At 37.9% G+C, this 26,342-nt stretch overlaps 1 protein-coding gene across 4 annotated transcripts in view; it reads left to right on the top strand.

The window, feature by feature from the left end:
• Window positions 1-26,342, top strand: part of CACNA2D1 (calcium voltage-gated channel auxiliary subunit alpha2delta 1) — a 359,850-nt gene that overhangs the window by 39,813 nt on the left and 293,695 nt on the right. For all 4 annotated transcript variants that reach the window (XM_050986216.1, XM_030237746.2, XM_050986223.1 and 1 more), the window contains exon 2: window positions 10,242-10,323. In XM_050986216.1, the coding sequence (XP_050842173.1) occupies window positions 10,242-10,323 (82 nt within the window). The remainder of the gene's footprint in view (window positions 1-10,241; window positions 10,324-26,342) is intronic.

Consider the following 26,342-nt stretch of genomic DNA (forward strand, 5'->3'; position numbering starts at 1 on the left):
ACCTGCACAGTTGTTTATGACTGAACTGGCCTGCAACACCTGACACCAGCCATTTCTAAAGGTTATTTTCTAAAGAGGAAGATTGCAATATGGTTTTGGTTTCTGCTGGTTCTGTCCAGGGTAATTGCATTGAAATTTTCTGGTAGTTTACATTATGCTAGCCCTTCTGATTCACAGCTGCTCTCTCTAACACCCTGGAGAAACAGCCATGGGTTTAATTCATCTAAAGTTCTCCTGCACCAGCCTGTGCAGGCATTGTCCTGATCCTGTGATCAGGAGTCCTGACCTTATGTTTTCAAGACAGAAAACTGCAGTGTGGGGAGGGGGGGAAACACACTGACAATCTCTTGAACCAGGAGGAAAAGAATGCTTTGCTTATTCCTCATATACTGTTATCCTTTTCACACAGCCATTAATATGCATCTGCATCCCAGGAACAACGATGTGCCAGCTGCGCCTTCAGCAAAAACTCTGTGTAATTCAGCGTGACTTTGTGAAATGGAACGAATTTAAAGACAGTGTGGCTATGCTAATTTTGATGTTAATTTCTGTAGGAACTTAATATTCTGTGTCATTCTTTTGCCTGTGCAGTAATCTCTGCTTTGCATCTTCTGGTGTGATATTTTACTTTTTGTTTTAAATGGCAGCACTGAATGCAGATTGTGTGTATCTTTCAGGATAGGGAGTCAGTTCTGGTCTTTCCAAAAAAAAAGTCTCTTCATTACTCTAAATGCTATTACTACACATGCCACAGCAGTGGCACATTAGGGTGGTGACAACATTGCACATTGGCAGTCAGGCTTTGAAAGAAAGAATATATTTGCAGAGGAAATATTTGGAAATGTTTTTTCAGCTGAATAATTTGGATGTGCAGCTTTCAAGTTGTATGCTCTGGAGTACAATGTACAACAAAAAATCTTGAAGTATTTAATTAAAAAGAATATAATAAATTAGAAAAAGAGTAGCTGTAAATTGATGGTGTATATTTGAAGTCAGGTGGGACTTTTTTCTTTGACTACATGGGTTTATCAGAAGGTGACATTCTGATATCTGATGTAATAGATGTTTTATTTATGAAGCCTTGGCATTATTAAATAAGGGGGATCAACACCACAGAAAAATGCATTTGAAAGGATGTTATAAAATTTCAAACTTGATAGCAAAAAGCTCATAGTTGTGTAAAATACCCCTACACTTTTTTCATCAACCTTTATTCCATTTTTTACTGCTTAAATGATCATAGAATATTCTCAGTATGAATTTCATATTAAATAGTTGTTATAAACAATGTATCTTTTAGATAATCTTAATAATTTCATACAAACTTATAAGGAAGATTCTCCATATACAGTCATGGCCTATCTTTCAGAGCACATAAACACCTGCTTGTTTTTAAACATTTCTCAGTTTTTACTTTTAGATTATATATTTAGGCAAGTGGCAAACTCAGAAAAAATAGACTTAATGTCCAGGTCTGAGTGCAGCCTCCCAGTTCTGCTCTGTGTACTTCAATTCTGTGATTTGTGTGACTTGCATGGGGGAAATTTCTCCCCTGCTCCTGTACCTTGCTGCAGCAAACCCAGGCTGGGAGCTTCAGGGTTTTTCTGGTGCCAGTGTCAGTCCTGGGTGTTGGACTTCTGCTGCTACAGGCAAAGCCTACATCAGACAATCAGATAAAAATAGAGGAATGAGTAACTCAGCTCCTGATGATGCTGTCATTGCCTTAGTTGCACTTGCCTAATATATTCTAAGAGAGGCAAAGTACATTAATACTATTTTTTCCCACTAAACCTCCTCCCCCCCAAAAAAAATAAAAACAAACAAACAGTGTTAATAAGGGTGCTGACTTATACCTCAATTCCCTGAAAGTCAGTTAGAAACACTGATTGAAGGCTTCATCCATGCATTGCTAAACTCAGGGGAAGCTTTGCTGTTCAGTTCCTCAGAAGTGTAGGTGATGACATAATGAGGTGAACACAGGGTCATTTCTCTCAAGGCTTGTCTTGGCATTTCTGTAAGTATCACTTAAACCAAAACAGCAGATCAAGCTAACTGCAGGCTTTAAGGAGATAAATGAATATGTCTTATTGTGATGGCCTGTACAATTTATTCAGTATGAAGAACAGACAAGTCCAGTACATATGTGCAGCTTCTGCATTAAATATGAGTGAAAACAACATTCTGAAGTGGTTAGGACATAAATTGGGTGGCTTAGATGAAATACTCATGCAGTTGAATCAGTGCACATACATGATTATGAATATAATATGTTCCTGGTTTGCATGAATCTCAATTTTTTTTCTTTTAATCTTTGCTTTACTGGTACCCAATGTATCATATTTTATTATCCTTTTTTTTTTTTTTTTTTTTACTAGTGTTAAAATGTAATGCTTATTAGTGTGGGGGAAAAGTAATTTCAATATAAATTATGATTAAAGTATGAGTGTGGTATGTTAAACACTACTGATAAAGTAATTGTTTGCCTGAAATGTCTTAGCAAAATTGTGCTGTTAAGCACTTTGTAAAATTCCATTACAACTGAGGTTTATTTTTCAATCATTTTTTAAGACATGCTTTTTTATTCTCCAAAGGCATTATGCTATTAACAGATTTGCCATATAATACAGAACGATCAAAAATAGCAGCATTTACATCTTAATTTGCATAAGGACTTGCTTCTAATCCAGATTCCATTGTTGAAGTACTAGAATAACTGCAGTGATGTATGTGAGATTCAATTTCAGTCTCCTTACCACATTGCATCGATATTTTTAGTGGAATATCTGTGGTTTTACTTGAGAAATTTTTCTGAGACCAGATTGCATTAAAGAGTGTCCAGTTGCATTGGGCACACTTTAAATACCAGTTATCAGAGCTGAAGCAAAGAGGTGATGAGAGGCATATTACCTGCTCTTTTAGGGGATCTCTGGTGGGTGCAAGTACATCCAGGTCTCTGCAGCAATGCCTGCTCCTCTGTGAGATCTATATCCTTGGCCATATGTCAGACCATTTCAATTTAAAAATAAATCACTGCTTATTATCTGGTAAAGATTGGAAACAACTTAGAGAGTCTTCATTCTGAATTTGTATTTCTCAGTCACACAAAAGGTAACTAGATTTGGAAAGTTTGACTGCTTCCTCAATGGTAAACAATAAATGGTACTACATGTGTTGTAAAAGCCTTTAATGAAACATGTATGAGCTCTACTGGCAGTCATTTGGGCTGAAAATTTGTTATGTCTTCTCTGTTGAACTGTTTTAGCCGTATAATCTCAGATAATTAAAACATAATCATTTTTAAGGAGTCCTTTTCACAGCTTATAGCAATTTTGCAGCTGGCTCTGTCAGACTTGCATTAAAGATTGATCTTAAATTATTAAATGATATTTTGTGCAACCGTAATTTCCATGAGAGGATATTTTTCATGTTATTTGCTAGGAAGCTTTAGACTGCTAAAGAACACTTCTGGCAAAGTAAAGGGAAATATTTGTGAAGCAGAAACTATAATTATGAACATGTGTAGTTAAACACCTCTTAGGCACTTGGCTCGTACTGAACAAGGCTGTAAAATAATGGGACCATGCTCATGAAAGTGGACACCATGTTGAAGGAATTACTTCATCACTTCTATTTAACATCTGAGTGCTTTGAAGAATCTGCTACACACTTGTTAAAATGTAAAGTGGAGTTGCAGATGAAGAGTTGAAATATGAGGAGAGGTTATTTCAGTGAGAATGAGCAGCAGTCAGCAGGTCCAGCCTCTGGGTCAGTGGGGGCTCTTCCGAGATCCATCTGTGAAGCCTTCCGATGGAGGTATTTAGGCAAGGTTTTGCTGGAAGTTTAGAGCAAAACAGCCATTCAGGCTGTGCTCCAGAGGAGATGTTGGGGTGAAGGAGTTGGTTTGGCCTAGAAGTCCTGGCTGAGAATGGAGAAAGGTTTCTGCTTCTATGGGCAATGGAGCAAAGGCTCAGCAGCTCATGGTGCCATTCACAATTGATCATTTCCCTCCTGAAACCTGCCACTGGGGCTCAGTATTCTTCTCAAAGCAGTATTTTCTCAAAAAGAAGAACATAGAAAAGAATCTGCCCTTTGTGTGCCGTGAACGATTGACTTGCCCCTGACTTTTTCGTGGAAGTCACTGGTGGACCTTAAAGATCTTGAGCTGCTGGCCCAGTCAAAGGGCCATTCTTTCTCCTTCTGTCTGTACCAATGCTTCATCTCTGGGTTCCATGTTCTCAATTTATCTGGGGTACAGGGGGAGTCCTTGAAAGAACAGCTGGTAGAGCAGTCATCTGGGAATGCTGAGAACTTGTTCTCTGAAGACCACGATGGAGATGAACTATGTTCATAAGGAGAAGGAGTGTTTGGAGGAAAAAAAAAATGGAAAAATGCTGTACCTTCTGTGACTGGATGGCCTAACCACATAAGGATGTCTGCTACTAAGAACCACATGTATCCTGAAGAGACCTCTGTCTACACTGACATTTTCTGTCACAGAATAACAGATATGACAGAGAAATTATGTCTTGCTTCCCAAATGTTTCCATTTGAGAAATGTAAAATAACTATTCCAAGCAAGAGTTTTATACTTTGAAATCAGGAAAGAATAAAAGGAGCTGTCTGGCTTTTGGTCATTGGGGCCATCTTATTTCTGGGAGGTCCTTGCATGGCCAGCAGCTTGTCACATTTGGGAAGATGAGAACATCAAAGAGGGCAAAGAAGCAAAGTACTAATATTTCTTCTTGCCAACAAAGGAAATATCTTTTCCTGTGGAGCAGAAGATGCAGAAGATTTTGTGCATCCATTTTTATGCACAGAGATCACATAGCTTCTATATTTTCCTCTCTCAGTACAGCCAAATTTCATGAATCAATCTTTGCTTTGCTTTTATTACACAAACATTCTTCCAAACATTTGTCCAAAATTGTGTGATATATTTTTACTAGATAGTTAGCACTTGATATATATATTCCTGTATCATTATTGCATTGGAATAAAATGAGGGTCTTTAACACTTGCAGAAGACACCTCTTTTCACTTAAATTTCTGAATCCTTACATTAATTTCAATCTGTTATTTACTATGTAATTTATAGTATTTACTTTTATTTATTTGCTTGTATTTACTTTTACTTTATAGTTGTAAGTACCTTCACATAGTACATTAGCAAATTTTCCAACAACAGAAAAAGTATTGGAGGACTGTAAATCACCCCAAAGTGTTCATAACCATAGAAGTCATAGAATGGGGTGAGCCTGTCTCTGAATGATGAAATTGAATCCCCTCTGTGGAATCTAACTGGACTATTACAAACACTGTTGTAAGATTTGGACAATTCACAAAACCTTAGATGGACTATTTTGCCTTCTTGTGTTTTAATGTCACATATGAATTATATATCCCTCTTTTTTTTTTCATTTTCTGGCCATGGAGACAGTCGACATTTGAGAGGTTGATGTGATAACCATGGGATTTTAGTGATCTTCAGTTTCTTTATATCCAGCCCCTTTCATTCAGTTTTAGAACCAGTGGAATTTTGGTACATTATGAAAACTTCTTCAGTATTTCACAAAACTTGCCTTTATTTCTCCTTCAAAAGTCTGGTTGTCTGTAAATCTATCCATTTGTCCCCATACCTGAAAGATGAGTGCTGTCAGCTTAGGTCATGAAAAAAAATACAATGCTATTTAAAATCACTAGTTGTGCAGTGAGAGGTGTAAATACAGAACATGGGTAATTTCTGGGTAGAATGTTAGTAATTCTGTTGTATCTTCCATTCACATGCCTTCTATAAATTACTATAAGAATTTCTATTTGCCCTTTGGTGTTGCCTAAGAGTGACAGAGAATGGCTGTGAAGCCTGCTGTTATGATAATTTTGTAGCCTTTTTCCCCTCCTTCACTAACAGCAAATCTTCTAAAAACCATCTAAATCTGAAAGTGAGGGCTTTTTCTGAGCAAGAAAATAAAGTGGGGTTAGGCTGAAAAAATACAGCAAGGCTTTGTCTCCCAGTTTCTGAAACTAATCTCATTTATCTTCATTTCCAAACATCGCTTTTCAATTGAATCAGGAGCAGTGTGTTATGTTTTTTTTTCCTTTCTGATAATCAGAGAAATATTGACCTATTTTGAAAACACTTCTTCCTCTCACTACTGACAGCTTTCATTACTTCAGTTGTTGCTATTTTTATATAAAAGAGCTATAAGGGAACTTGAGCTGAATGTAATCTTAACGGTGGAGAACTGGACGCATGTGACTTCGATTGCCAGAGTTAAGGTTTAACCTTGCCTCTTTAGATTATAATATATTATCCAAGCAGAAGTCAGCTAATGGACTTAAATTAGTGTGAGTGGTCTAGAAAGATATGGCCTATCATTGCATGAATCTACCTTGAAGTCAGCAGAAAAATACTGTATCACTTTCAGCAGGGGAAAAAAGGTTATAGCCAGGTTACTCTGCATCGAGATGTCTTGGTTTCTTTAACCCTTGTAATTGAGCAGTGCTCTGTTCTGCAAGTACAGGTTTAATATAAAAATAGCTTCTAATGAAATTAAAATAAATATTTTTTTTTAGTCTAGCATCTGCTATATTTAGTTCTTCTTATAGTGTGGCTAGGGTTGTACCTGTGAAAATCCTTTGACTTTAGCAAATATAATTGTCCTGCTTTAAAAAAATGAGAAAAAAATACAATAAGAAAAGGAAGAAAACAAAATCTTCCTGTGCTGTCAAAACAGCTGTTTCACTAAGTTGGCTAATCACCTAATGTGGATGGGTGGCTCTTAGGTGTTTTAGCTACTTTATCACCAATCTGATCACAGCCCAGGTGACAGGAGCAGGGTTGTACCTTCTAATCCCCCAGTAAATGACCCGTGTCTGTCTATCCTTAATCAGACAGCTCCCTCCATCCTTCAGATCACTTGGAGGTTGCTGTGGGAAGGCATGTGCACACTCCTTTTGTCTTGTCACTGCTTCATGCAGGGACAACCTGTGCATGGGAGAAGGGGGTTAAAGTCAATGGTCCTGCAGAACATAAGGTGATATGTATCACCTTACAATGGATGTATCACCTTACAATAGGTGATACATCCATCGCAGTGTTTGTGCCAAACTAATAATGGTAGGAACAAACCAGCCTTTTGTACAGGCTTTCTGTTGGTGCCCTTTGCAGAAAAAAAAATTGCTGCTGCTTCTTTAAGTCATAGGGACTCCCATTTGCTGTGACAGCTTTCCAATTGTTAAATAAACTCTGACCATGAGCAGCTGTCAGACAGATATTGCACTGCAGGCTTCAGTTGAAAGGAGCACCAGACAAGCATTTCAGTGCCTAAAGGCCCCTATTTATTTTGTTTTAAATACACACTTAAAAAAACCCCAAAGCCACAATGAGGTAGTACGAGTCCTTCACTGAAAAAGAGAAACAAAAATAAGTTTATTTTATATACTCTATGCAATTTTCATGTGAAAGTTATAGAATGTGAGTATGTCCATTTTTGAGAAAAAAGCCCATGTGGAGTATGAAATGTCTCAAATGTGCACTTTTGTCTGGTAGCAAGGTAGGAAATTGAGATGCAGAAATCCTGACATTAGACTTTAAAAATACTACTAATCGTATTCAAATTCTTGTGGGAAAGCAAGAGGAATTATACTGAGCTTCCTCAAAGTCATAGAATGTAATTTTTTCATTTCTACTTTTGACAGTAATCTAGCTCAACACTTGTGATGTTGTTGCTTTTTGCCGTCCAAACAATTTGAGCTGGTTGAAGATGTCCTTGCTCATTGCAGGGGGATTGGACTGGGTGACCTTTAAAGGTCCCTTTCAACCCAAACTATTCTATGATTCCTTAATTCTGTGATAATGTTGCACCTTGATGTTCAGGAAAGCAGGGGAAAAAAAAAAAAAAAGGACAGTTTTCACTACAGAAGGTCTAACAGACTAACTCCAAAATACAAGAAAATCATCTTAAGGTAAATATATAGTGGGTATATTGGAAGAAGCCTTATAATTTACTTAAAAATTACAGCTGGGGAGGGAGATTGCCATTAAGTTGGAAGAAGGAAGAAGGAAGAAGGTGTACCTCCTCCTAATCCAGTTTATAGACTGGTACTCTCTATCCTTACCTGACTAAAAGTCAAGCTGGAGAGCTTGGACTAGGAATCAAAGTTGACCAGAGCTCCACTAGAAGATATTTAGAAGACAGGTAGAGTGTGAGTCAGCAGAGCAGAGAGTGAGTCAGCTCTGCACATGCCTTTCCCCATGGACATTGGAGCGGAAGCCTAGCTCAAACACAAGTTAAAACAAAATCAAACCAAACCCAAAATAAAATGAAAACTAGTGATTAATTTCAAAAGGCAAGTTGTGGGCTAATTGTGTGGAGGCAGGAGTTCTGGACAATATATAAGTATTTATTGAAAATCAATATTTTTTCATGTTAAAGAGAAAATATGATGCATATTTCATTTACAAGTAATAGTCAGTAATTACTGATTTTAAGTGTAGCTTCTTCCAAATTTTCCAAATTTAAGCAACTAACTAGCTAACTAACAGGTTAACTAACTAACTACTTAACTAATATGTGTCTTCACCATTCCAGTTTTGTTTAAAGACAGAGAGGAATATCTCTAGTAAAAATATAAAGCAGTAGGAAATGGAAAAAGTCAATTTAAAAATCAATCCTCACAGATTTTTTATATCGACTCCTGTTAGAAATAACACCCACAATTTTTATAACTGAAATGGATCATAAAAAAATCTCAGGGTGTTCAATTATTTATTTTAGGCTTTTGAAAACACTTTTGGGTAATGGGTTTCACTTTTTCACCTTTCATTTACTTCATTCTTCTACTCAGAAAAACAGAAGCCATTCAAAAGTGGAAAATGATAGCATTTTCTTGTTTGTGCTTGTACTTGTGCTTTTGAGTCAATATGCTTTGCACAGATGCAAATGATGGTCTTAAAGCCATGGTAAACATAATGCACCATGGTTTTACACACACAATCTGATTTCTATACAGAACTAAATGTTTATATAATAAAGGGCTTTGTGGAGACTTGAACCAGGAAATTATTTTCTTTTATTTCAGTTCTTGGAAAGCAAAGTATAGAAGGGAAGGTTTGGGAGCACTACACCAATAATGCCATTAATTGCCATAGTCAATGCAAATATGATTTTCATGTGTGAAGGAAGCATGAGGAAGGGTCCTTTAATAAAAAAAATCAACTTGAGACCATAATGGAGATGTTGCTATTTGAAGATATTGATTGTGAATTAGCAGAAAATGTATTCATTAAAACCATGGGAAAAAGGAGTAAAATCGTCTTCCATCTTCTTTCTCAGTCTTCCAAATTTTCCATTTTGAAGCAAAAATGGAATCTTCCTTTTTTCTATCTCTATTATTTAATTATTCTAAGTTGTCATCCCTGGGGTATGAGATTAAGGCTGGGAAATGGCTGAGATAAATATGATTATCTGTTCTAGGAGCAGAAAGCTGGCATAATGGCAGGGATAATGTGAGAGTTGGATGTGAAAACTTCTGGCTAGGCAAGCAAGACAACATTCTGAACATGGATCTTACTGGAATAAACTTTCACCATGGCTCCTTTCCTGCTAGGGAAAGTGACATGGCACAGAAACTGTGTGGATCCAGTGCTTTTCCAGAGGGTCAGGTTTACTGGGCACAGGGAGCGGAGCAGGCACAGCACATCACTTCTTCCCTGGTGACAGCAGCCAGGAGCAAACATGCCTTTCCAAAACAGCTCGTGGCCACTGCTGCCTGTCCTGCTGTTACTTCCTTGAAGAGATGCTACAGGCCAGAAAATCTAGTGTGGTTTTAAGCCTGCTTCCAGCTGCTGTTTTCCTCTGCACTGTCTGTTGGGAGAAGGACCTTGGGGCACTCAGGAGAGGCATTTCTGGGAGTGAGCTGCAGGGCAGGCAGGCTGTCCTGGCAGGCAGTGTGCCAGCTCTGTTGTGGGGATCCTTGCTGCAGCTTGGCTACAGAGGTATGATGGCACTCTTGGGTTTATTGGTGGCATAGCACAGTGGCCACCAGAGACAGCTGGATGAACAGATTCTGGTCAACAAGGCTGAATAGAAAAAAAAAAACCCAAAGAGAAGACTTTTGTGTTTTATATTCAACTTTATCCCTTTTATTTTTTCCCCTTTTCCGTGCTATATGCTTGTATGCCATTTTCATTTGTCAGTGATCTGATTGGATGCCTCTGGTTTGTGTTTTGTTTTCTGCAGGATAAAAGCATGGGTGGATAAGATGCAAGAAGATCTCGTGACGCTCGCACGAACTGCAAGCGGAGTGGACCGGCTTGCTGAAGTAAGAAGAGGTGTCCTAGGCTGCTGTAACTAGAAACTGAAGGGCTTGCATCTTCCAGGCTTTGCAATCATTTCATCCCAACATACAAAAATGGTTTTGGGGGATTAAACTCTGCAGTGCTTACTGAGAGAGAAATAGAGACCATCCAGACATCCATCAATTCACTCTCAGCGTTGCAGCACTTCCTCATTGATAATATTTAATCAGCTTTGCAGTATCATACATAAGGCTTGCCATTGTTGCAACACTTCCACTGAAGCAAGCACTTTTATGTTCTGTTTGTCAAAGACGGTATCCAGGAAGCAACCATTCACAGTGGTGGAGAATTCTGCTCTCTGTTAACAAGGGAACCTATCTTTCTGACACACGTTTCATGAAATGAGGCAGCTTTGGTTAGCAGAAACACAGATGAGAATGAAAACTACTTTTATTCACCTGTTCAAATTTATTAAGTTGGTTTTAGAGAAGAATTTACAAATCTCTCATTGATTTTTTTTGGTGTTATTATTCTATTCATAGATGGTGACAACACATGTGCCATTGCAGAAAAATGAAGGCACAATTAAGAACATGTCAGAATTACTGCCTATACAATTCTGTATGTATACATCACAATCCAGGATACAACCATGTGATCATACCTCTCCCTATCCCTGCATAAGAGCTATGGCTCTTTCTTTGAACTGATGGATGTCTGATTTAAGGTGAAGGGAATTTTGCTGCTGCATCAGGAAACTGAGCTATTGTTTGCCAGCAAAAGCCCCTGGTGCTGGGGAACTGGATGTGAAACCTTGAGATTTGGTTTTTAGAAAATTATTCCAAATGATCCATGAAATGGATAGCAGAGGTTTGAGCAGATAGCTTCAAAAGGTTTTTGAAGATGTTAAAAAACACAGAAAAAAAATAATGTGTGAAGTTGTCAGATTTAGCATTGTGTATTAATGTATTCCTTTGACCTTAATGACGTTTTGCCCAGACATTTATGTCTTGTGTGTATCCTGTCCCAGAAGGACATTTTGTCTTTACTGGCTATAAGAGGAGGTTGGATGCTTAGCTCAGATGTCCATTAGCTCAGATGAGATCACCACTGTCTTATAAAAGGAAGGGCTGTGTCACTGCATGCATGATGAACAAAAATGAAGATTGCAGAATTTATTTTAGTTCTGGTCTTTCCTAATACTTGACTGCATCATATTGCAATACAATTTAAGGCAGATGCTTTAGATGCATGTTTTAATCTTTAAAAACCATAAAAAACTGAAAAAAAAATCTTGAAACCCTACACAAATCATCAGATTCCTACAAGCACAGGTTTCCAATGCAGAAATGTCTAGCACTTGAGTTCCTGAGGAAATATAAGGTTTGGAAGCATGGAGCTCTCATTGGAGTTTTTGCAGGTGGATTTCACATGTATCTGCTGACAGAGAACAATGAGACTTGCAAATCATCTGTCTCCAGGTTCTGCTGAGGACTTTCTGCTACAAGTCCATTTTTGCTTATTTAATTTGTGATCTGATCTGTTCTGCACTTGCTGTGTCCCTTTTTTCCCTTCCATTCAGCATCTTGCTACTGATTCACCATTCAACTTTCCATTCCTTTCCTGCTGGTTGCTTGGCTTTCATTTCTCCTCAACCTATGTCATGTTTCTGTCACAGCTCCTGCCTTTGCTGCTTTGCCAGTCTGCCTTTCTATTTTAGACTAGTTTCTTGTCTCTATTTTAGGATCTTTCTCCTCAGCTTTTTCCAGATCAGCACCTCTCTCTTAACTCCTTCATTTTTCTTAACATTTCCAAAACATTCTGTCCAGGTGTGTGTGGCCAGCTTGTCACAATACTCTCATCCACAGAATTTCTCTTCCACAGAATTTCTCTTCCCCTTTCTCACATTTCCCTCCATCACTAATTCTCAGTCCCAGACCTGTAATTTTCTCAGGTATGATTTTTCTATTTCACCTTCCCTTCCAGTCTCACTTTCTCATTACTCTTTGCTTGCCCTTTTCCTGTCTATTATCTCCTGCTTCCATATCTCAGTCTCTTGCCCTTTGTCCTTCATTCAGTTTTCCTCTCCTCCTTCTCCCACTGTGTAGACCTGAGAGACCACAGCAAGTCTGATCTTGAACTGCAGAGGAGGTGGGGCATTCTCTAGCAGTGATGTCTCTGAGTTAGAATACACCTGTGTTCTCAGCAATTTAGCTGATTAAATCTCTGCAGGTAATTTCAGGCTAAATTTTTTAACACTATAGACTAAAATATATCTTTAAAAACACAGCATTGAGGTTTTAATCTACAGTGAATAGGTAACAGGAAAATGAGTTACACAGGATTTCTAACTGGACCAAAACAATGAGTTAATGTCTCAACCATTTTGCTATGCCTTCTTTTATAAGGACCACATAGTAAAATAGATAATGAAAAGCCAAGAGATTGATGTTTAATTCTTTTTTTTCCCTGAGGAAAATGTTATTTTATGTTGTTAATATTTGGCAAATTTACAAGCTGCTCAACAGTCTTTTAATGAAAACTACTGGGCAAGCCTAATAATCTGTAGTGCTACCAGCTTTGCCACAGTGACATTCATGTGGATAAAAAAAAAACATGAGTGTGTGAATACTATGGGTTAGCTTCTATTGAAAAGCCAGAATTTACAATAGACTTCAAGGAAATAGTGCTATCTCAGATGATATTGACAAGGTGATTGATACGTGCTGTAATCTTAGGATTAGAAGCATGAAAGGGGGATGTTTCCATGTAAAATATCCCACTATATCAAAGCCATGTGTTTGACCTACGTGGCACGATGGCTTTTTTAGACATGAGGTTTTAATTAGCTCTCTTGGCTGCAAGGGAAAACACAAAGCCCTGCAAGGTGTAACCCCTGCACTCTCCCACTCTCTTCTTGTATACAGGCTTTTGTCACTTGCCCATCTCTGAATGACACATTTTTTTTCCCTGCTCACTGCCTATTAACATTTAGTTAGATCTTTCTGAAATGAACCACAATCTTGGAAAAATGGAGACTACAAGACATGAAAAACATCATGCCTGCATGCTTGTCACTTTTATTCACAGAATTTGCCTTCAGATGCTCAAGCTTTAAAAATGCTTATGGTCACATTGATTTTTCAGCTTTTTTTCTGATTTATTTCTTCTTCCAACTCCAGAATTATTTGGACCAAACCTGTAGTCTTCATGTAAACTTGAAAAAAGAAATAAAATGTTTGGGTTTTCTGCCTCTTTTCTCTCTAAAAGCAGAATGAATAATATAAAAAGCAGGAGCACATTGCTCCTATTATAAAGTAGTAAACATGACTTTCTGTCAAAAGCTGTAATAATCAGATTGGTAGGAGAAATGTCTTCCCTTGTTCTAGGGAAAATTAATTTAATTTTGCCAAGTGTGAGGTTAAAGCTCTTAGCAAGAACATGTAACAGATTATAACCATTTCACAGCCTGGTCAATCTTTCCCTGGACTCAGGGGAAGAATTCCCACTGATTCAGCTGAAGTTAGGATCTGTGTCTGCTTTGTGCAATTAGGTCTTCTATGAAGATCTCTAAAGTGACCAAGAGCTCTCAAAATAGCACAATTAATATGTCCTCATCTAGAGTGAATTAACATAAACCAGAGCTTTTTCAATTAGCTGCAGTGCTAATGGTGCTCCCATAATTTGCTGAAAGTATCTCGAGGTCCATCACTGCTATTTGTGTTTGGATGTGCCTTGGATGTCTGGGGGTCTTTGTGCTGCAGGGAAATACACTGTACAGTTGTCTCTTCTGCAGAACTATAAAATAGTTTTTTTCATGACCATGAGGGAGAGGGATAGGAGTACTACCTTGATTCTCAAGTATTTTGATTTTAGACTGGGATTACTTTTGACCAGAAGGGTGTGGACACACAGTTTGTGGTAACTGGGATGGGGCTGTGGCTGAGCCTCATCCCCAGTGGGCACAGCTGTGAGCAGCAGGTGAGCAGCACTGCCAGCAATGAGCCCTGGGGTGCCCAGGGGCACTGACCAACCACCACAGGGAGCAGAGGGCACACAGGGGCAGGGCATGAACATGGGGGTATAAAAGGTTGGGTAAAGAACAAGAAGGGCAGATGTGTGCAGCTGTCTGAAGAGATGTGGTGTTACTCTGTATGGACAGATGCTTGAAGCCTTCTGAAATTGTGTGGTGATCTTCTGTGTATTGTGGCTGTCTCAACTGTGGCATGCTGCAACAGAAAGGCTGTAAAACTCATAGTGAGATATGTACTCCCAAATGAGTTAAAAAAAAAATAAAAAATGAGATGACTGTTAAAGTCAGGTCAGGTATGTGGAAAGGGGATTGCTGTCCCATTGAGATTAGTACCTTGGTAAGAGTCCAATTTAATCTGCAGGGTGGACATAGCTAACTAGGGAAAGTAATTTTTGTATGTAAGGTGTTTGAATTCAACAATGTGCTAAATTTCATGGAGTCATATTTAAGGAGAATCTCCTCAGAAGAGGATTCCCTTTTCTTTCTTCACTGACAGGTTTTTTTTTCAGTGATTTGGAATCACAACCTTGTACTAGTGACTAACCACTCTTTCTCTTGCTTTTGCATATATAATGGAGCCATTGTAACTCTCACTAATCACAACTTTTGAAAATACCTGTATGATGAGGATACACAATAATATATTAAGGAACATTCCACATAGTGTTTAAAAAGACAAAATATTTGGGAGTCTATTAGTTCATTAGGTATTCTGCCTCTGAAAATATGAATGTGTTTGTGTTGATGCATATTTTATACATGTTTTCTCTTGTTAGCAATGATGACAGCAATATAATGCCTGTAGTAAGAAAAACTGCAAAAGAAAGTTTGGGTGCCCTTAGAATGAGGAGTTTTGTGCTGAGGCTACTCTTATCCATAGCCTGAAGCAGGCAAAGGAGCATAACTGGGGTAGAAGGAACAAGGAGCTGGGGAGGCAGGTGAGAGCTGTTTGTTGGGATGCCCAAAGGAGACACAGTGGGATTGGGGTGTCCTGCACAGCTCCAGGAGCTGCACTCCATGATCCCTGTGTGCCTCTTCCAAGACAGCACATTCTCTGCTTCTGGGATACTCTCTGGGAATGGGCTCAAAATAGTGTTCCAAAAATAGATTTAAAGGACATATTTAAATCCTGCTTTTTTGGACATTACTATGAGTTTAGGTGAGATCTGGGAGAACTCCAACTTGGATGTAATACCAATGTAATATACCCACTACAGTAATGCAAGGATTGTTTCAGCAAGGCAGGAAGTCAGGACTCAAGATGCCAAAATACTCAGCTGGTTGAAAACTGGCAGAGCTCCACTCACTGCAGTGGATTACCCTAATTTACATTTGCTAAGAATCATGACTAACAACATTTGATTTACAAGCCAAGCAGGTAACAAGTATTTAAAAAACCAAAAAATAGATTTTTTACACCAAAAGCAGAGGCTGTTGCTGCTGTAGTTGCCCAGCTGAAGAAGGTGGGCTGAACTTCTTCCTAAAGGATTTTTTCCCCCTAGAAGAGCAAATGGAATGTTTATAAGGAGTTGTATGTACAGCTTGAGACTTGAAAATAGGAATACAGGATACACAGGAAAATCTTGTCCTGTGTGCTTCTTTTTAACTGTCTCTCAACAAAGCACAACTTAGTATATTCTTTTTAGTTTTAAAAGTATTATGATTAAAAAAAAACAAAACAACAAAAGCAACAGCAACAAATAGTCACGTAATTGTCATTTCAGCTTAAGAAGGTTCATGTAACTCATGTAGCTTTGTCTTACCCATGAACTCTCTGTGCATTCAGGCATTATGGAGCTGCTCTGGTGTGAAGGATTTGTGGTTTCTACAGAGCAAACAGATTGTTAGGAAAAAAAAAAAGGAAGAGACAGCAGCTTAATAGAATTTAAAGTCCATGTAGCAAAATACATTTTGAGATTGATCCCACTAGCTGCATTTCTCAGTAGGTATTTGGTCTTTGAAGACAAAACTATGTACAAAGTCACATTCTGGTCTAAAAACTAGATACCTCAGCATACAGGAAAAAAAAGGTGAAGAACCTACTGAACTACAGAATTAAGTAAGTACATAGTTCCATTTTCATGAAAGCACACACAACTTCTACTTTTACATAGAATGTTCACAGCAAAGACTCATGACTAAGCTAATTGACAGCTCATTTAATCTAATAAACTACTACAAGTATTCTTCTGGACTCCAGCTCCTAAAATGCCTCTAGGCACAGGAGAGAGAGAAGGAGGGGAGCCCTGCAGTACCCAGAAGGGAAGGCCTTGGATTAGAGAATGTGTCTTTTAGCAATGCATCAGCTTGTCTGTTCCAAACTGATTGAAGAGAATCCTCTTTTCCAGAAACACTGGATTAAAAAATGTGGGTCTGTGTAAAGAGCTTTGATGTGACAAACACACTGGAGCTTCTCCATGGCTGTTACACCAGAAAAATGCCATCTTGTGCAGGGTAACCTTTTCAGGCAATGGCAGAAATGAACGAAGCATCAGACAAGAGGCAATTCCAAGGAACTCCACTCCCTGGATCTGTTTCCTTTTTGATGCATCTCTGCAAAAACAACCCAGGCATGATGTTCATAAGTCATGCTGTTATTACAGTTCCAGGAGCTGTAGAGTGAATCCACATAGGCTGACTTGGCCTGTAAATGATATTCCTACTGAGATAAAAATACTGTTTCATCCTTCAAAAGATAAAGAGCTAGGTATGGGTATATGATATGTGGTGATGAGTTTCATTCACAAAATGAGTCCATCAGCAGTTGTTAGAAGATTTTTATTTATTTTGTGTTTTGAATGCTGTTTTATCACAATTAGCTGTTCTTTAGTGAACAGCCCAGCTGAGATCCTGCAGGAGCACATTTCAGCCCTTGCTCAGAGTGAGGTCTGTGTGCCTAATGCACAGATGGTGTGAGTCTGCTCAAGCACTCACATTGGCAGCAGCTTCCCAGGCCACACTTTCAGCTTTCCAGGTCTTGGATCAGTCTCTGGCATTTAACTGAGATGAATGGCTTGTAAGAGAGACTGATCTCTGATTTGAACTGCCCTGGAGCAGAGATGTTCAGGAAAGCTTCTGTCTGCCAGAAGGAATTATAACCCAGAGTAACTTTCTGTTGGATTCTACAGATTTTAGCTAAATTAGTCTTAGAAGCTCTGCTCTGGAAGCCCTACAGACACTGACTTAAGAGAGGCTGTCATATAGTGCTTGTCTTCTTCATTCATCATCTGTGCAAAGGGAGGCTTTAACAGCTTACTTAAAATTCATGTAAGACTTGTATCTGGATGTTCTTCCCTATTGTCATAGGAGACTGCAATTCCTGCTTAGGAAGGTGATTTGGCAGGTAATTTAGCAGTAAACAATTTCATTCCTACTATTTTTCTCAGTGATTGGCATGATATTTATCTGGTTCTTTCTTTACTTTTATAAAGTAAGTTGAATGACTTAACAAAAGCTTTATAAAAAATTGGATTTTTATTTTGAAAAACATTAAACAGATACATGGAGTTGAAAATTCTATTTATTTTTACCAGCTGTATTATTTATTATTTATTAATTTTTAACTACTCTATATATCAAGTTGGATTTGATTTGTATGTGCTTTAGCCAAAGGCAAAGAATTTTGTAGCTCATGCTATTCTCTGATGAGCTAGCAGAAGGACCTAGGTGATATATGAACACATTCCAAAATATGCTACACTCACCCTTGTTAAGGCTAAAGTAAAGGATAGTTTTATGATTAAGAAAATTAGAAAGTTTTAGATTAAGAAAAGTAAAACGAATAAATACAAGAACTGGTTTTTTTTTTGAAAGATCGTTGATTTTAGGAATAACACCCCAAATTAATATATTTGGTGAACATTTCTCTGGAGGTTCTGGCTGTGGACTTTGTAAGCTTGAATTTCATTAGGAAATGAAATTTTTGATTGAAATGTTGTGAATGCCATAGGTTCTGAGGAGTTTGTCAATATTTTGACCCTGGATTTCAAGATACTTCTGGCATACAAAATAATAATATATTGTGCAGTCCATCCTTCTTCATCCCTGAAAATGTAAACTGTCACTGATACCACAACACTTGCAGACACAACTGGTGTAGCTGTGAAGCTGTTTCCTGTGCATCCTGGGTGTGCTCACCAGTGCTCCAAGAAAGGAAGGCAAGTGTTTAAATGAATTAAATTTGGGAAATAAAGAAAATTTTCTATTCATTCAAATTGTGCCACTTAGTGAGGTTTACAGTGACTGATCTCAAAAATGAGAAATGTGTTATATTCTTTCTTTTCTCCTTTTGTCTCTTTTTATTGACCTCAATGAAACAAAATACTAAGCAACTTTTTTAAAAACATAAGTAGAGAAGACTTTTTACCCATATAAAGCAAAACTACATCTTTATATAATATTGAAATGAAAATTCAAACATGTCAACTATTTTGAAGTTGTTGAAGCACTTTTATCCTCGTTGGGTCCCCAGCTTTATATTTGCTGAGACTTCCTTGAGTTCAGGCCATCTTTATGGGTGGTTCTGGTTGTCTGCAACAGAAGTTTTTCACTGAGGTGCAGTTTGGTTATGTTGTTTTACTAAGGAAAAGAAGGAAAAAAAGTGCTAAAAAGAGAGCAACTTTATTTATCTTTTAAAATTTACTTAGTAATGTGTAATAAAATAGATATCAGAAAGTTTGGCTGAGAGTGTATGAAGCCAGCCTCTGAAATGCATGAATTCTTTCTAAGCATAAATAGATTATTGCACACTGTTCACATTTGACTTCTGCCTCATTCCCAAGGTGAGGACACCAATCTGCTGTCCCTGAGAGGCGTGTGCTGAAGGGAAGGAAAATCAGGATTACTTTTAGAATAGAATTATGGAGGGTTTGGTACAGTGAAATGTGGTCAATTCAGATATTTACTAAGAAGTCAGAGTCCATTTACCAGAATTAGAAGAATGTATGTATAATAATTAGCCTGGTTAGGGACTCCCAAAGTTATTAACAGGTTTTTTAACAATGTGTGTCCCATTTGAGGTGCACCACTGCCACTGCTATCTTCTGTGTGCAACCAAAAAGCAAAGCTGCAGGCATTAAAAGCAGAATTCTCCAAACTAAATTCTATTGAGTTTACACATTGCTGACCAGTGGTGAGATGTCAGGAAAATGAAATCACTTTTAAAAATGCAAGCTGGGAAATTTGAAATCTGCAAGTTTTCTTTGTAATCCAAGTGGAAATCAAGAGATTGTCAAAACACAGGGAGCCTCATTTGCCATTTGCAGTTGCCACTCTCTCTCTACTCCCTTAGCAATAAACTGACATTTTGAAGCTTTCCTTCTTGCAGCAAACAAAAGCAGCTGTAAGTCACTAAGAATAGGTGCTGCCTTAACAAAGCTTGCTCAAGCTCAAGGGAAGAGATGGCCTAATATTACTGTAGCTTTAATTACTGTTTGATGATCTGGGTAATCTTTGATCAAAGCACTGTTCTTGATGAATTTATAATGTTCTGTTGGCTTCAACAGTAATAAAGCCTGTTCTATTGGTACTTATATTCTGATGGTTTTTGTAGAAGCTGAGAATAAAGTTAAACATTTTACTTAAAAAAAAATAAAAATCACACACTAAACAAGCAAAACCCCAAACATTAGAGTTAATAATTTCCAAGTCCTGTGGTTAGAAAAAGAAAAAAAAAAAATCGTGCTCAAGTTAAATTCTGAGATTTCAAATTACTTTTGGGAAGAGAGTCAGTGGATGACAAATTGCATTAAGAATAGCTAAGGCAGGCCAAAATTTCCTATGAATAAGTTTGTTTTTAGAAATTACATAAGTGCCCATCTTCAGATATACCAGAAGTGCAGAATAAATGTGAAACATTTTCGTCCTATTGTTCTTCTGTTACAAGAAAGATCCACTTGTACTCCTGAATTGGGATTTTTGAGTTCTTACTGTCTCAGCTAAAAGCCTGAGTTGAAACTGCTATGAAACCAATTCATGATTTCATCTTGTTACTTGATACTACTGTATTTTTATCACTAGGAAGCAAAATTGAATACCTTCAAAAAAGTTTTTCTTAACAAAAAAAAAGGGGGGGAGGATGTAAAATCTGCTTTTCCCGTGTAAAGTAGGAGAAGTACAAAGCTGAACTGTTTTATCAAGGTTTAAATACAAAGTGGCAATTACAAAAATTGCTTCTTAATTTAAAAGTCCTCTGGACTACTCTATTAATTATCAACAGTCAAAAGGGGCTGATGATTCCTACAAAGTGTGCCTGATTATGTGCTTCCCTTTGAGTAGGCACCTGCGAGAGCCCATTGACTCTGGCACTGCTTATCCTCTCTCTGCTGCTAACTGAGGCATGAGTGGTCCCAGCACCTTGCAGAATTCAGCCTGAGTGTTTTACTTGAGAATGAACTTGCTCTGATAATTTCTTTTTCCTTAACATGCCTGTCACTGCTGTGGTGAGTCATGGTTTTCAGCACCTCAGCTGCCCTGTCATTGCCATCCCAGACCTGCAGAGCAGTCACTGATCAGGCAGGTGATTCTGAAAAGCAACAGCTACACTGAACGTCTGGGGTGGTTTCCTCCTTTGTGTTGTTGCCATGAATTTCAGGAATGAAGGCATCTGTGAGTTGCTAGGGAGCAGCTGTGATCTTATTTATACTCTATATGGAGCAGAGAGTGAGACCTATAAAATATTCAGACTTATTCCTTTGAACACACAGAATGCTTCTTAGAAATGAGCATTTTTCAATGAGTTTCTCAATGAATTGCTTCTGATTAAAAGAAGTGTCTTGTGAGAATGAAAAATAGTATGGCATGTATATAGAAATAGAAACTATTATTTTAGCTTTGGAAATAAGATACACTAGTAAGAAGATAGAATTTTCTTATGCTGGGCAGATCATATTGTTTTTAGCTACCAAAATTTCAGTTAAAGCAGAATACCTACAATAACAAAAAGTTATGTATAATTTAATATATGATAATATAATATATGATGTAATGTAATATAAAATTAGAAACTGGTTATTTGTTTTTTTCTGACTTTTCCTGCTCTCAAGATCTCATAATATTTTTGGGTGTCTGTCACATGACCTCTCCTTTCTGCTTTTCTTTCAGAAATGAAATTATGCCATAATTTCATGGCATTGGTAAAAACAGAAACTAAAATTACTAAATGTAAATGTGTTATTAGTTGATATTTTGTTAACTAACAAAATTTATTTAAACAGAACATTTTATTCTTTAAAAGATTGACTATTTATTAATAAAACTAATATATATTTATTTATTTATTTTTATTTTAGCATTACTCAAAATTTCAGGAATAAATGAACTTTTTTTCAGCTGAGGGCTGGACTGAAAAGGAGCTGATGGCCCAGGGTAGAGGCAGAGGTTCCTGGTGAGACAGTCTTGATCCCTGAGGCTTGGTAGTGCCACAAAGTGGTAGAAAACAAGAGATTGGAAGGACCAGGGGGAATTGGCAAAGGGAGGGCCTTTCCAAAAGTGGGGAGTGGGCAGAAAGAGAATACTTTACTCAGCCTTTGTTTAAGTTTCACTCTGTTCAGAAGGATTTTAAAAAAATTTTAAATAGATTAGTTACTTTAGTGCACTAGCTTGTAAAACCTAGGTCAAGTTTTTCACAAGTACTGTGAGTGGTTTGGTGTGGTTGATTTCAGAAGAGATGGGGGAAGACTCACTGCAAAGTTCTGGTTGAATTTACTGCAAGCTCAGCACTATTTTTGAGCAACAGATTTTGCCATCATGGCATCCTCCAGCTGGTCTAGGCTGACAAAAAAGCACTTGGTGATAAGGCAGTGATTGTTGACAGAGATGTCTCAGCCCAGCTGAGCTAAGTGGTCTTGAAAGGAGTATAAAATAATAAAAACATCCATAGATTTACCTTGTGCAGATAAGTATAGCTGGAATTGGGGAGCTATTTAATTTCTCTTTTCCAAAGCTGCAAAAATTACAGTGATTTTGGTTAACTTTTGAAATACTGGGTTTGAACTTCTGGAGACATTGGCTGACATGATTTCTATGTCCATGGAAGCATTCAGTGATGGGAATGAGATTGGCATGTTCATGTCCTATGCTTGGGCCCTCAGCCAAGTTACCAGTGCCTGAAGGAAAGGCTCTGTTGTTTTTAAGCTGGGTGACTCACATGTTCAGAGCAAGCAAACCAACAAAGAGGCAAAGGAGTTGCACTGCAGTTGAAAATAATTCTTTTTCTGAGTGTGATACAGCGTGAGGGCTGTTTAAATAAATTTTCAATGCTAGGGCCAGCCCAAATGCCTGCCACAATACAGCAAGAGCCGTGTAATAACATCTTTCATTCTCTCAATTTATGCAGAAGTGTTTGACTTGCCCTGGTGAGCTTTGTAGGCAGCAAGGAGAATGTCTCTTTGTGAGAGATTTATAAACATGTCCTTGAAGACTGAGCAGAGAGGGGCACCTTCTGCTGAGGAGCTGGCAGTTTTTCTAATCTTTGTCACATTCAACTATTGTTGTGTTGTTTCACCTGAATGTGACTCTCTCCATCATGTTCTCTCCCCTAAAACCTTGCAGTTCATTATGGGCAATTTTAATACAGTCATTCCTGAATAAAGAAGTGCATGGCTATTGACTTTAGAAAAGAATTAAAGCATTTTTGTGCTATGACCTTGCAGGTTTTGCTTAGTCATGCAATGAGGCTTTATTCTGTGAGAAGTGACAGGGTTTTACTGGTAATTTGGAGATCTTTAAGCAAAATATTAGTGATAAAAGTACTGAAAAATAATTTAGATTTAAAAACCAATAGAAAATTGCATTCATTTAGTTAAAGCAATTTAATAAATTGTATTCAAACTAACTCCTTTTAACAAGCTACAGAGCCTGCCAAATTGTATTTTATAAGACAAATGAGCACAGCTTTGCCAAAAGGATCCTTGATGGCTATTTGAGATGAGCATTTGCTAGTTTTGTTAGACTGCTAGGTGGGAAGCTTGGGGAAGGAAAAGTTTGTCCCAGGGGGCCAAATCCTGAAGTGTATCCTGAAGTTTGTGTTTTTCTGTGTAGTGTTGTGCTGAACTGCTGCAGTGCTAGAGTGAATTAAAGAAAAGGGTAGTAGGCAACAAATAAATTATGTACACACCTCCTAAATAATTAATGAATATTAGACTGTTCCTTGGTAGTTCAGACAGGTCTCACACTTCAGGAAAATAAAGAAGTGTGTGAAGTTCCAAGTAATTTCTGATGCTGTTTGTTCAGGAGCTTGCAGGATAAATCTTTTACTGGCAGTAGAAGCAGGGTAGATTGGTGCTCCCAGCCCTGCCATGGGATAAAACGAAGAAGGGGAGAAAGTCACTGATTCAGGTCTGTGTGTGAATCTTGTGTAAACCTCAAAGGGTTTTATCTTGGGTAGGAGTTGTTCTGAATTTTATTTTTTTGAAATCACTGACAAATACAAGTTGAGAAGCCAGCCTCAGCCAGGCTTTCTTGGTGGTAGGACCCACAATGCCTGTTATAAAGGTTTTAATGATGTTCCTTTCTCTTGTAGTGATTATCTCCTTGTTGTGTAATTCAAACTTTTGAATTTTTCTGATAGCTGGTGCTGGAGAGGAAAGATGAAAATTATTTTTTTTTTCCCCTGAAAATGTCCCACTGTCCAATGCTATGATAATCTGCAGCTTTCAAAGCATTCAAACTTGGGGATGTGGGAATAACTTCCCTATAGGAATTGGGTGTGTGAAAAATGTGAGTGCTTTCAAATTGGGGTTTAGAGGGTCAAACATTTGCGGGAAGAACAAATTAGATACAAGGACAAAAGTACAAATTTTCCATCCAGTTCTCAGTGCATCCCCAGTATGGCTTGCTGTGACTTTGCTCTACATCAGGGACAGCACAAGAAGGACACAGACCTGCTGGAACCAGTCCAGCAGGACACAAAGATGATTAGAGGGATGGGACATCTCTCCTATGAGGAAAGACTGGAGCAGTTAACTTTGTTCATCCTGGAGGACTTTGGGGAGACCTTATGGTATCCTTCCAGTACCAAAAAAATGGCTACAAAAGAGTTGGAAAAAGACTTTTTATAAGGGCAGGTAGTGACTGGGTGAGGGGGAATGGCTTTAAACTGAAAATCAGTAGGTTTAGGTGGGGTGATAAGAATAAATTTTTTACTGTGAATGTGAGACACTTGCTCAGGGAAACTGTGGGTGCTTCATTCCTGAAAGTGTTCAAGAAAAACTTGGGTGGGGCTCTGAGCGATCTGGTCTAGTGCAAGGTGTCCCTGCCCAGGGCTGTGAGGTTGGTACCAGATGATTTCGGTCCCTTCCAACTCAGGTCATTGTGTGATTCTGTGATTAAATCAAATAAGATCTTGTCTTTTTGGTTGGTGGTTGTGTGTATGCAGTATGACATCCCCCTTAACTTCTACTGAGCTGTTCAATCACAGCCTGTTAGAAACCAAATTTCACTAAGGCCTTAAAAATATCAGAGAATCAGCACTACAGCACATGCCCTTACAATGCTGGTCAGTGCAATCTCCAGATCAAACCTGCATTAATTGAACGCATATTTCACTCTGCCTCTACTTGAGTTTTTTTTTCTTGTGGCTTGCTTAGTGTTTATCATGTTGAATGAAAAGATTACATACTATGAAATGGCACTTCTGCAATTCTTTCTCCGAATTTTAGATTTTTTGCTTAATTGGATCCCCAAATGAAAAGGGTTTATACTAATTTTTTTTCTTATTGCTTTCACCATTAAGTAGGAAATAAAGAGCAATTGTGTAAAAAAAAATCTGGAAAAAAAGAGACCAGAAATAATTGAACAAAGAGAACCAAACAAACATTTTCACAAGTGAAAGATATAATTTTTAAAAATATTATTTTAAAAATTCTGTGAAAGTTATAATTTTTACACCATTTACAAAATCTTGTTTCCATTTTTCTGTAAATTTAATAACTTTTTATTAAGGTGTACTACATGTCACAAATGAAGTTTAAAGAATTTGCCATTACATGTCTCTTTAAAGACCAAGACACCAACTCCTGGTATATTGTAGTCTGTTTTTTGTGTGACCAGGGTGAATGTTTGTTGACAATGTGAAAACCTGAGAGTTTTACAAGATTTGATGGTCATTTCAATTAATATGTTCCTCTGAAATTTCCAGTCTTGATTCAAACCATCTGGATCTATAAAACTGATTTTTACTCTTGCCATGTCTATAGGACTGGTCAGGACAGTCAATTTACTTCCAAAATGCTGGCCGCAAATTTCATGTGTTTCAGAGAAAAAGGAATGAAACTCTGAAGTGATCAGTTGTAGAATAAAATGTCTTTGTTTCCAAATTCGTTTGATTAATAATTGGCTTATAGGCCAGTTCTACTATTAAGATATGTCCCAAAAAATCCCCCCACACAACCCCAAAAATAAAAATAACCCCTCAAAACCCAGAAACCCCTCAAAAAGAGATTTTTGGGTTTTTCCAGAGATAAACTTTTTGTGTGGCTGTTTTGAAAATTGAGCACCTCAAAAGTATCCAGTCTACAATCCAAGCTGATTAGGATCTGTCATCTGTTTAAGTAGTTTTCTGCTCATGGTGCACTGATTTTTTTTTAAATAATCATTACTATATGAAGAATAAAGCTTATTCCAATTGCTCAGTTACTGGTGGAAAGGAACGACTGCTGAAGGAAAATAAACAACAAACCAAGACCCAACATAAATTTTGTTAATTTGTAAGTGCTGAAAAGCTGTGGCAGCTACTGGGACCTGCCTGATACCAATTTGCATCTAGAACTGCAGTTGTCAGAAAAGTTTTTGTGGTACTTATCATCTTCAAGCACCAGAGGTGTAATGTGGTGAGATTCTTTAAGGTCTCCCAAGCTGTAACCCCAGAAAGCTGGCGGGGCTGGCAGGCTCAGGCTGCTCAGCAGTTTTTTGGCTCTCCTGCTGGATGGCAGCCAGTGCATCAGGGCTGGACCTGTTCCTGCCTGAGCCTGCAGTGACTCCCCAGGAGACAGCACAGCCCCCACCAGGCAC

This window comes from Serinus canaria, chromosome 1A (assembly GCF_022539315.1).
Source record: "Serinus canaria isolate serCan28SL12 chromosome 1A, serCan2020, whole genome shotgun sequence".
NCBI lineage: Eukaryota > Metazoa > Chordata > Aves > Passeriformes > Fringillidae > Serinus > Serinus canaria.